Here is a 12,781-nt window from a genome sequence, read left to right on the forward strand (position 1 = left end):
TTATTTTATTTTATTTTATTTTATTTTATTTTATTTTATTTTATTTTGAGACAGGGTCTTATGTATCCCAGGCCAGCCTTGCTGTGTAGTCAAGGATGACTTTGGCTTGCCTTCACCTTCCAAGTGCTAGATTAACAGACATAATTTTATGTTTATATTTATACTCAGAAGAACCAAGCCAGGGCTTGTTGGAGACTAGGCAAGTATCTAGCAACTGAGCTGCATCCCCAGGCCCTGCATATGTCATTCCTTCACTTGGTCCTCCTACTTACTTTACCTGGCATCTCAGTATCTGCCCCTTTACTGTCCAATCTCAGAGCTTTGAATTGAAGCCAAGTCAATCTGGGTGCCCCTCCGAGCTGCTCCAAAGTGTGCTATGGTACTTTTTACTTGGAGTAAAGGACAGTTCCCCTGCTAAGATGTGTCTGATGAGTGGTAGCTACCCTCCAGGACTAAGATGAGATTCTGAGTCCATGTGACTCACATTTGCTAGAAACTTGGGAGGTGGTCCAGCATTTCCTTGTTTGGTAAGGTCCTCATAAGTCTGTAAGCAGAGGTCAGTGATCCAGGACTAAGAAGCCCAGGTCAAGATGAAAGGAATAGGTTACAGAGGTGAGCAAAGCCTCTGAGCTACACGTGGAACATTAACTGTCTGGATATGGGAGCCACATGCTTGTCCCCAAAAGCACAAGGTGCTATATGGGTTTGTGGTGGCTCTTAAAAGGAAAAAAGAAATTTCTCAAAATAGTAAGAACATGACCTTCAAATCTCATACTTGGTGTCTCTGGTTGTCTTTGTGCACTGGGATGCTGCCTAGTACGTAGAAAATCTGGAATGAAAAACTAGGGCTCTCTATGATTCTTTAATCTTAGGCTAACTGAAAACTTACAGACAAACGTTTTGTTGGTATGAGTAAACATCTGGTGGACAGTATCACATTAAATCCTGGTGAATAAGAAATGAAATCGGAAGCCCATCGGTAAATCACATCATTTCTGTCACACCAGTATAGCAATGCTCTTTTTTGAAAGGGAGAAAAAAATGCATTTTAAATTAGAAATGGGTTTGGGGTGTCTATTACAGACAGAGAACTTGCTTAGCAGTTCTGGACCACAGATTCCACCCTCAGAATGTATGTACCTCAGTAACTCTCCAAATGTGGCCTTAGAGCTTTGGATCTGTTCCGAGTAGAGAGGCCAGTATTTGGATCCTAACTTACAACTTTTGAGCTATGGATTCCAGAACTGTTGATTCCAGAACAAGCAAACAAATGTGTATCATAGGGCATTGGGAAGGATGTTATGTAACCCAGACTAGCCATGGAGGGCTTTCCAGTGAGGTGAAGGGTCTCGGGAAGTGAGATTAACATGAGGTGTGGAAGAGAAGCAATGCTGAACTTCAGACCTCACTGGGACCACCGCCCAAGCCTACATTTTTTAATTATTATTTATTTATTTATTTGGTTTTTCAAGACAGGGTTTCTCTGTGTAGCCCTGGCTGTCCTGGAACTCACTCTGTAGACCAGGCTGGCCTTGAACTCAGAAATCCACCTGCCTCTGCCTCCCAAGTGCTGAGATTAAAGGTGTGTTCCACCACTGCCCGGCTGGCCAAAGCCTACATTAGGTGAGTGACAACTGCTGGGGCCTGGCAGCACACAGGAGAGAGTGAGTGGTAGGCTGTGGTAGACTGTAGAACGGCTTTGGAGATAGATCCCACAGGACTTCCTGATGCTCTAGATGTGGGGTGTGGGAGGCAGGAGTCAAGGATGTCCACAGGGTTCTCAGCCTAAGCAGCTAGAAGGAAAGAACTGCCATAAACCAAAAGGGCAGGTGGGACCAGAAGATCAGGGGCTACGTTTGGGACATGTTAAGTTTGAGACAGCTGTTAGACGTCCAAGAGAAGATGTCACATATGCAGTGAGACAGACAAGTCTGCAGTGGAAAAGATAGGAATTTAAAACTGCCAGTGTGCATTATAGCCATGAAATCATCAGATCCAGGCTTCACGCATACGAGGCAAGCATTCTTCCTCTGAACTACAGCTTCTAGCCAAGTGTCTTAGTTGCTCTGTGATAAAACATGACCATAAGCAACTTGGGAGGAAAGGCTTTATTTTGCTTATACTTTCACATCACAGTGTCATTGAAGAAAGTCAGGCTAAGGACTTGGAGGCAAGAGCTGCAGCAGAGACTGGAGGAGTACTACTAACTGGCTGGCTTCTGGCTTGCTTAGCCTAGTTTGTTATTGTTGTTGTTTGTTTCACATGGAAAATGGTAGCATTTATGTGAACCTCCCTGTGTGGCTTATGTCACCAGGACACCAGCAGTCCCAGCACCCTTCATCTTTTCTTCAGCCTTCAGGATGACAGGCTGCTTAGGGAGCATTCCCTTCCCCAGGACTTTGCAGTAGCCTGGTTGTACCACATCAGTGATGGGAGCAGCTCCAGGCTTGGTTTTGCACCACTTCACCTGTGTCTGCTCAGCATGACATGGCAGCAGCCGAAAGGAAAGAGGGAGGCATCCGTGAAGTCTCCCAGCCTACTTTCCTATACAACCCAGGGCCATCTGCCCGGGGATAGGACCACCCACAATGAGGTGGGCCCTCTGTAGCATTAATTTTTAAGTGACACCACGTGCTTGCTCACAAGCCAATCTTGTGGAGCATTTTCTCAGTTGACGTTCCTTATTCCCAAATGATGCTAACTTGTGTTAAATTAGCCAAAATTAACCAGCACACCAAGATACACCAACATTTTAAGTACCCTTAAGAAAGAATGCTATGAATTAAACTGTGACATGCCAATGATTGTAAGAGTCACCTGGATTTCATGGGTTTTTAAATGGGTAGGTACATCATAGAAGTAAAATACAGTAGCTATGATTTAAACCCCAAGTTTGTTGGATGTCACCAAAAGGCAGACACAGAAGAGGACCAAGAACTTAAGCTCTGGGCCTTCCCAGGGTTACTGTGTTGGTGTGAAGTCAGGACCGCTGAGAAGAGGGATGTCTGTCTGGAAGCCAAGGAGACAGGATGTCACGCGAGGACAGTGGCATCGAGTGGTGCTGCTGCTAGGTTAAGGAGAGAGAGAGGGCTGAGACTGATCAGACAGCCAGTGGAGCTGAACTGGAATGGGGTACAAGATGGACAGAGATCAAAGACAGCATCTCTTCACCTCCTCAAGGCATTGTGCTTCAAAGACATTCAGAACAACTGAGTGGTACCTGTGGTCAAGGAAAAGTTTTGTTTAAGTGGGAGAGATGATAGTGTATCTGGTATCGACAGACTGCTACAGTAGAAATGAGTGATATGAAGTGAGTGGACAAATGGACGTTGGCTTTCAGTGGGAAATTACTTCTTCTGACTCCTTCAGGTTTTCTGAATGCATGCTGCTTGGCTAGCTTTGTGATGCACCTGGCCTCATGAGGCCCATGGCAAGGGCATTTAGGCTCATTCCGAATTTTTTTCTTCTGTGTTCTGTATGCTTCTTCATTACATGAGTTTGATCTCCTTGTAATAAGGTTATGTTTCTTGACCTGCAGGGGTGAGGTCATAGGACTATGAATGATACCAGTTCCTTGTGGCCATGTAAGCTAATAAGATCTTTGTAAGTAGCCAGTCCCCTGACTATTCTAGAGACACTGACTACCGTTTCATTAGTTGACATGTAACAGCAAACAGTGGTATGACATAGTACATCCTTGTCAGGAACTGGTTATACACAGAAAGTGATAATGCGGGGAAGTGAGAAGTCCTCAAGAAGAGTGGTTGGAAAGGCAGCATAGACGAGTAAAAAAAAAACAATTGAAAAGAGAGAAAAGAAAAGGCAGGCTGGGCAAAAGAAATGAAGCCACAAGATACAAAGTTACAATTCTCTAGGCATATGTGGTAGAAAGCAGCCAGCATGGTGGATCCAAAATGACATTGGTGCTTTCATTGTGAGGGTCCTGACCCTACAAGAGAGGTACACTTGAAAGGAGGAGATGGGAGTCTGTGTGTGTGTGTGTGTGTGTGTGTGTGTCTCCCCAGCAAGCATTGCTGATGGGAACAGTTCCCCAGAAAGGACTCTCAGACGCAGCGATGAGCATCCACTGTTTAGGATCACAGAAGTTAACTTTCGAGCTCCAGCAGTGATTTCTGTTTCTGTTACCTTATGAACAGGTATTAGAAGACTGTCCACAGTCCTCAGACTGGGCCAGTGAGCTTGAGCTGCTAAGTGATACCACATGTCCCCTTGAAAGTGAAGCAGAGTTCCAGTCTCACCTTGAGACTCCAAAGCCTCTCCCTGTCAACAAAGGATCACCCAAGTCAGGTAAAACGGAGAAACAGTCTACTTACCATCTTTTAAACCTTATTTATTTATTGTGTGTGTATAGGAGAGTACACATGTGTGACAGTCACTGACTGCTAGAGGATCTGGGCTTGAGTCTCAGCACACACATGGCAGCTCACAACTGTCTATAACTCCAGTTCTAGGGGATCTAATGTCCTCTCTGGCCTCTGCAGATACAGGCACACAGGTGGTGCACACACATACAGACACACATGTACAAAAAAAAAAAAAAGAAATCTTTTTCAAAAATGATGATTTCTGGAGCTTTCTTTTAGTTTTTACACTAAAATTATGATGACAACTCAATATAAAACTATAAAGTGCTGATGGCTACAAGGAAGCTATAACACCAGCTACCATCCTACTCAGAAATAACCATCACTGCCATATGCGGCATCCAGAAAGCTGTTTATTTGCATATGTAGAGAGAAAGGCAAGGGTTTTGTTTTGTTTTGTCTGAGACAAGTGTTTCTCTTTGTAACAGCCCTGGCTGTCCTGGAACTCATTCTGTAGACCAGGCTGGACAGAGGTCCACCTGGCTCTGCCTCTCAGGTGCTGGGATTAAAGGCGAGCGCCACCACTGTGTGCCATAATGCCTAGCTGAAAGGCAAGACTTTACGTATAATTCAAATAGTTCTCCATGTTATAAAAAAACTTGAAAAGAGGGAGAGAGAGAGAGAGAGAGAGAGAGAGAGAGAGAGAGAGAGAGAGAGTAGTAGTCTACTCTTTTCACCAATGTTCTGTTCACAAGAGATGTTCTTTTTCAGCCTTCATTTAGTATTATATCTTGATTTCTGATTTGAGACAGTAGTTCTAAAAGTTCCACCATGGGGCTGGTAGGATGGCTCAGCAGGCTAAGGCACTTGCCACACAAACTCTGATCCAAGTTTGATCTCCATGACCCACATGGTGGAGGGAGAGAGTCTGACTCCTGAAAGTTGTCTTTTGAGCTCTACATATGTGTGTATGACACACACACAGACACATACACACACTCATGTGTGCTTATCCTCACTACTGCTGGCATGCTGGGATTTCCCTTTAAGGTAGAATTTGTCAGCTTTCTGCTCAGATATCACCTTCTTAAAGAGGCCTTTCTGATCACCTGCTCAAAAGAGCCATCTTGCCCCCTTTCTAGAAACCTTTGGATGCCCCTGCATTGCTGTTTTCTGGATAACACTTTTCTCAGTCCACTGTAATTGTTGTTTATGGCTTAGTAGAGTGTAAATTACAGGAGAGGTGAGACACAGGTCATTGTCATTTCCCCAGGCCTAGGGGAGTGGCACAGAAAGTGAGGTGGGTCTCTGTAAAGTAAATAGGCTTGGCTATAGTATCTGCTATAGGGCACCTGGGGGCTGGGTGGGGGAAAGAGTGCTGCCTCATCCAAGCAGTTAGAATTTTCCCTTTGATTGACTGATCTTTTATTTTTATAAATAGCTTGTGCTCACTACATAAAAATTTACATCTCTTTTAAAAATCTCATTCTACCCTACCCCCACAGAAACCCTAATTATATTGTATACACAGAGTGAATCAGTTATAATTTATTTTGAGTGGCCGTTGTTTTGTTACTCAATTTTTAAAATTTCACTGTGTTTGTAAATAAGCAGCATCTGTCTGCTCTGGATCTGTTGATGGAGTGGAGTACTCCGAGCGGAAGGAGAAGGGGCTCGTGAAGATGACTGTGCCCAGGACACTTGCTCTCTGCTGTCTCTCCTTGCTCTGGCAGAGAGAAACGATTACACTTTCAGACCTTTTAAGGTAAGCTGAACTTACTTCCTGATTGCTTTTTTCCTGATTATCTGTGTGAATTTAGGAACATTCTTTGGATATTTTTAATTTTATAAGAAAGCCTAACATGAGGAAAGGTCTGGAAAGCTTGGATAGTACATGGGCTACTTTCTCATTGTTCTAAGAACCTGACAAAACCAACTAACTTAAAAGAAGAAAGATTTGCATTGGGTTGTGGTTTAAGGGCATTCAGTTTACCATGTCAGTGGTGGTGGTGGTGGCGGCGGTGGTGGGAGGTTGGGGGGTTGGTCTTCTTGCTCACGTCAGACCAGGAAGTAGAGAAAAGGGGATGCTTCTTTACCTTAGTTTCTCTTTTATATTCAGTCTAGGACCCCAGCCCATGGGTTGGAGTCATCTGTATTCAGGGCAGATTTTACCATAGTTAAACCTCTCTGGAATCATTTCTCTAGACATGCCTGAAGTGTACATGTCTCCTAGCTGATTCCAAATCCAGTCAAACTGACAATGACGAGAAATCATTGCATGTAGCTTGGGTTCTAATTCTTAGAGTTAATTCCCCTTAAGTCTAATAATTTGAGTTTTTACTGATATAGTGGAAATTGTACTGTTTATCTCACATGAAATATTAGAAAGTTAATTATCTAATGTGAATAAAATACTTTAAAGAGAAAAATGACTTTAACGTTTCTGTGTAGACATCTTAAATAGTTTTCTAAGAAAAGTTGAACAGGGAATCTTTTTACTAACAAAATGGCCATTTATATAAAACCATGCATTGCCGTTGTAATAATTAAGCTATAGGCAGTCTGTATTTATTAGGAAAAGTTGATATCAAAACTATAGAAAGGCCCTGTTACACAGTAGTATGCATTTACATATTGTAAAGTAGTCTGCAGAATTTTAGACAGAAAATCTGGCATAAGGAAGTAGACGCATGAGCTCTGATATACAGGGCTTTATAAGTAATGAACTGAATGTGTGAGGATCAGTCAGTTACAAAAAACCTGCTTCTTTCCCCTTCCTTTATGTGTGTTCTGAATAATAAATGGAGTCTAATCAGTATATGGAGTACTTACAAGGACTGACGTTTGAAGCTAGACTTCTGGTTCTGCCAATGCATCCGCACAGGACATGGCATTGAGCAAGTCTGTAAATGTGTCTCTGTTTCTGCTTTCTTCCAGGTGAAATGGGTCTGTAATAGTAATGGCACCTTAGGGTTGTGACTGCTTGGACCACTGGCACTGTGTGAGCACTTAGAGCAGTGTGTGCAGCATCACTAGTGCTTGGCGAGTCAGAATGTTGTCTCCATCCTCACGTCACTTGTCCTTCTGTTAAATAGACTGCCCCTAGTAAATGACGGTAGTGCTTTTGATTGTGGCATATTAACCAAGTAAGAAAGCTGTTCTCAGGTGTGAGCAGCTGCACACAGACCACTTGTGATTCAGTGAACTTTACTCAGTTGAGCCTTGCCTTGCTTTGTGCCCTCACTAGATGACATCATCTTCTCCCAAGACTAATTATTATCTCTGATGATGACTCCCCACTCTATATCACCAGCCCAGGCTTGTCTGCTGAGAGCCAGACCCATATATTCATCTGTATACCTGCCCATGGTCGTGACTACTTGATGTCTTTATTGTTAAATTCATATGACTAAAAAGTGCCTCACCATCTGTCTCCTTGATCCTGCTCTCCTCCAGGGTCTTAGCACATGCTGTGGACCCCGATGGTGTCGGGAAACCTAGAGTTCCTCCTGGACTCTCCTTGCTCTACATATACAGCCAGTCATTGTGACCTGTCCTTTATGTTTCCAACACAACTCTAACCTGTTCTTCCCTCCGTGCCTCACCTCACCTCACCTGGACTGATCACTCACTGAGTTCCCACCTGCGCCCTGTCTTCAGACTTGTCATTCCTTTCCATCTTCCTGCTGATAACCAGAGGGTCTTTCAAAAAGATCCCTAATCATGAGAACCTAGTCATGTCTTCAGAGCTGGGTCAAGGGGCCAGTCGTCCCACGGCAGTCTGTAAGTGGGCAACAGAACTGTCCTAGAAATTTAACAATGAGAGAAGTTCTTCTCAGGGAAAACACTGTGTGGGTAGAATAGACAGTCCAGTCTTTAGCCTCCCTTGCTCTCCTTCCTCTTCCCTCTGACCCTCTTCTCCCACACATCAAATTGTAAAATGCCTTCAAGGAGATTAGATCCAGCTAGCTGAGGGCTGTTGCCCACCATGCTCCTTCGGGTGTATAAGCTGGGGACAGGGCTGAGTTGCTTGGGGCAGTAGGAGAAGGGACTGTCATCACTGCTTCTTGTGTGCTCTGTTTTCCCCCAGAAGATCTCCCAGTTAGATCCTCAACCTGTCTCCTCTTGGCCAGCAGCCTCAGCCTTGTCTGGGGACTGCAGGAATCAGACCCTGGGATAGGGCCTGTTTATTTCTGCTAAATTGCTCTCCAGGAGGTTCTCCAGTGCAGTCTGAGCAGCTTCTAGAAGCTAAAGAACATTGGTCTGCAGGGAGACATGGCTAGCTTGGCTGGAATCTATGTTCATCCTTCTTTCCATCTATCTGTCCTCTCTCTCATCCATCCTTCCTTCTTTCCTTTCCTTTCCTCCTCCTCTTCCTCCTCCTCCTCATCTTTACTTCTTCCTCCTCTTCCTCCTTTCCTCCTCCTCCTCTTCCTCTTTTTCTCCTCTTCCTCCTCCTCTTCCTCCTCCTCTTCCTCCTCTTCTTCCTCCTTTCCTCCTCCACTTCCTCCTTTCCTCCTCCTCTTCCTCCTCCTCTTCCTCCTCTTCCTCCTCCTCTTCCTCTTCCTCCTCCTCCTCTTCCTCCTTCTCCTTCTTTTTTTAGACAGGGTCACTCTCCTCCCTCTGGCCTCTACTCAAAGATCTGCCTGACTCTGCCTCCAGTACTGGGGTTAAAGGTGTGTACTACCACGCCCGGCCCTATATATTTTATAGTTGATGGTAACCTGTTGTTTCCTTATTTACCTTCAGAGCAGCATCCATAGGCTTTAATTCTATAACGGACCCTTCCTGCTAGCAGTAATAACAGAAAGTAACAACAGCCAACATTCTTGGACAAATATTTGTTGAGTAGCTGCTGTACTCACATAATGTTTTAGAGTTTAGAGCCTCGAGGTATAGTTGGGAAGTTTGTAAGTCAAGTGTCCATTCTCATGAGGGGGAGACAGATAACCATGAATAAAGGAGAAAGTGATAAGCCACACAAGTGAAGAGCAGAAGGCTAAACGAGGATGCTAGGCTGGGTGGAGCCTGACTGCATAGAAGGGGATCTGAGTTGCACTTGAATGAAAGAGCAGCCAACCCAACCCGCAAGTATCCCAGCATTCCAGGGAGAGTAGGGCATCTAAGCAGGAGTAGACTCTGTGATCAAGGCACAGAAAATGAGTAGTGGGCCTGGAGGAAGAGGCTGATGGGAAGGGAGGACTGAGAAATGAGCAGGACAGAGGTGAGTTTGTAAGCCGTTCGAGGGTCAGGGAACTTTTCCCCTTCAAAACTTCTTTGACACTTTCATATGTGTATATAATAAACTTTAGTTGTTTTCACCTCGAGTCCTCTCATTCCCATAACTTAAGGATACTGAGGTAAAATTTACATACGATAAAGTCTCAGCCATTGAGAATATGCAGTTCCTTAGGGCTGAGATAGGGCTCAGTGATGAGGAGCACTTCCTGCTCTTTGAGAGAGTGTAAGTTCAGTTCCCAGCAAGCTCATGGTATCTCAGAACTGCCTGTAAGTCCAGTTCCAGGGAATTGGCACTGTCTTCTAGACTCCATGAGCACTAGACACACGTGTATTATATATACAGATGTACAGGTAAACATTCATATGCATGAAATAAATAAATCCTTAGAAAGATATATAATTCGCCCCAGGTGTGGTGGTGTAAGCCTTTAATCCTTCACACTCAGGAGACAGAGGAAGGTAGAAGTGTGAAGTGTGTTCCAGGCCTGCCAGGGCAACACAGTGAGACTATCTCACAGAACAGAACAAAACAGAACAGAAAGTAAAATGTGATTCAGTGGTTTTTCAGCTTATCCACAAAAATAGACAGCTGTCACTTTAATATGCTTCCAGGACATACTTTATTACCTCAGAAATGTCCCGTGCCATTAGGACTGAGTTATATGTGCTGTCATAAATGGTGAGGAAACTAGCAGGGGCAGCCATCTGACCCTAGAGGGTCACCCAGGCAGTTCTGTGCAGGGAGGGAGGCAGGCAAGAGGTGGCTGCGTGGATGAAGCTGTGGTGAGGGAACTGGAAAGGAGAAATGGGACAGGACTGCTCCACAAAGCACACAGCTCTAACATGTGGTGCTGCTTTAATGGTCTGCAGCAGAGTGACCGCTTGTTAAATTCTAACACGTCTCAAATCAAAGCTTCCAAAAACTGCAGTGAAACTGTGAGCAGAGAGTGTTTTCAGGAGATGCTGCTGGGATCTTTGTTGGACAGGAGAGGCAATGAGGGATGCTATTTTCTTGTGCCAGTTCCTTTTTAGCAACTTCCTGGATTGATCCAGATAGGCTGCTGCTAATTCCTACTAAAGGCAATAGTGTGTTAGAATTTTGATTGAGCTACCACCCATTGTGGGGGCCCTATATAAAATATATAGGGCTGGGTGTGGAATTTGAAGTTTAAAAGAAATTTCAAGTGCAAAAGTAAGCAAACTTTGAGAGGCGGTTAGGGCAGTGCTGTAGACCGTAAGGTAAGGCCCGTAGACCTCCAGACCTGCTCTGGGTGCATTCTGCTTCCCAGACTCAGTTCTCTTTCCTGCCTCTGCTTCGGCAGCACTGAATGAACCTCTCTGGCAGCCCATGTGGGCATGATTCTTCTGTCATGTCTGCCTGAACTGGTAGGGTCGGGGGTGGGCCAACTCTTCATCTCTGTTAATCTCTCACTTCTAGCACTGGGCCTGCTTCAAACATGTATTCTCACATTTATTTTAAATATATGTAATAGGTGTGTGTGTAGTAGAAAGATATCCCGTTACATAGATATCCCTTTACATGTGTGTATATATCAAGGAGTAAGTAAAAGATGCACATGTTAGCATTTGGAAGTCTAGATGTTTTAAATTGATAGGTATATATTATATCATGTATGTAATAATATTAAACCAATATTGTAGTTTACTGTGCATAGATACTTTATGTAACCTAAAGCAACTAATGAAAACCCAGCTGGGAGAGGGGTTTTTTGTTTTGTTTTGTTTTGTTTTGTTTTTGCCTTGAGTATTTAATTCTCAAGTTTCAATAGACTAAAAGAAGAATCACATTTTAATTTTGAAATTAAATTTAGGTCAACACTTTCTTTTCTAGGAAGCTGGTGACAGTGGAGGTCGAGACAGTGCATGCTGGGTGCTTATTCCCAACTGGCTTTTTCTCATTTCTCTTGATACTTTGTTTAGGAATTTACACAGGACACCCTGTTCTGCATTCCCTCTTGTTTCTTTCTCTGCTTTGTTTTTTTTATCATACTATAGTTGATTGACTGGCTGCCCACAGCTTCTTCTAGCTAGAACACAAAATCTGTGGGAACAGCAATTTTACCTGTTTGGTTCACTGCTGCTTCCTCACTAGTGCTGATGGTGCCGTACCCTAACCTTTATTTTGCTTGGTGAATGAGGTATAAATATATGTTTTAGTCCATTTTTAACATTTGGAGTTTTCTTTAGACTCAACATTTACCTCAAAATGTTTGACCTCTTACTGTATACAAGGCATTGAGATAAAAACCTTAAAAGTTTGTCCATCAGCTAGCATGCACTGGACTAGGTCCTGAGGACAGAGGGAGACAAGGAAACAGGGACCAAGGAAGAGCTTCCTGAAGAAGGGACTCACAGGGTGTGCAGGAGCTAGTCATGTGATGGGAGCTAGACGTGGAAGGAAGGCTGTGGGAGCCTGGTGCTGAACTGGCAGCTCCCCACTCCTCAGACACAGTGCATTGATTAGAGTTAGGCAGTCTGTAGACAGTCAGCTGACTGGTCTTCTTCATGGGTGCTGGGAACAGTCGCTTCTACAATATGCGGGAGGTAGAATCCCCTGAGCTTACTCCTCCTTCCCTTGTGAAGGGGGTAGATCTTCAGAAAGTTGACTCAGAGCAAGTGTATAGCTCTCATTGAGATGTTTTTCTGACATATGCAGGTTTGTTGAGGAGGACCATATTCCATACATAAATGCTTTTAAGCTTTTTCCAGAAGAGATGAAAGTGTATGGTCGTGACAAAGGCATCTTTGCTGTAGAGGTAAGTTATGTCCTTTTGTGCATTGCAGTGACTAACATGACAGCATTACAGTTGTTTCTATGTTCTCTGGTGCAGTATTTGTTTCTGCAGTTTTCAAACACGTCTAAAGTCTAGTTTCCTTAGTTGTAATTTGGTTTTTTGGGTTTTTGTGTTTGTTTGTTTTGTTTTTCGAGACAGGGTTTCTCCATATAGCCCTGGGTGTCCTGGAACTCACTCTATAGACCAGGCTGGCCTCGAACTCAGAAGTCCGCCTGCCTCTGCCTCCCAAGTGCTGGGATTAAAGGCGTGGGCCACCACTGCCTGGCTTCGTAGTTGTAATTTAATGATGGATAGAGTTTTCTTTTTTTAAAAATTTGCTTATATTATGGCTCTGAAAAAGATGTGGTTCTGTCCCTACTTGCACAGGAATGGCCTTGTAGGAAAGAAGAGTCATTACCT

The 12,781-nt window shown here is 43.9% G+C and overlaps 1 protein-coding gene across 2 annotated transcripts in view; it reads left to right on the forward strand.

Moving 5' to 3' along the window:
* Taf1b (TATA-box binding protein associated factor, RNA polymerase I subunit B) overlaps nucleotides 1–12,781 on the forward strand; it is a 60,533-nt gene that overhangs the window by 12,261 nt on the left and 35,491 nt on the right. The window contains exons 6-8 of one of the 2 annotated variants that reach the window (XM_028777757.1): nucleotides 4,158–4,308; nucleotides 5,940–6,090; nucleotides 12,244–12,343. In XM_028777757.1, the coding sequence (XP_028633590.1) occupies nucleotides 4,158–4,308; nucleotides 5,940–6,090; nucleotides 12,244–12,343 (402 nt within the window). Of the gene's footprint in view, nucleotides 1–4,157; nucleotides 4,309–5,936; nucleotides 6,091–12,243; nucleotides 12,344–12,781 lie in introns of both variants that reach the window. The other variant, XM_028777756.1, reaches the window with a different exon arrangement.

The sequence above is a fragment of the Grammomys surdaster genome, unplaced genomic scaffold, assembly GCF_004785775.1.
Source record: "Grammomys surdaster isolate TR1022 unplaced genomic scaffold, NIH_TR_1.0 314, whole genome shotgun sequence".
NCBI classification, from domain to species: Eukaryota; Metazoa; Chordata; class Mammalia; order Rodentia; family Muridae; genus Grammomys; species Grammomys surdaster.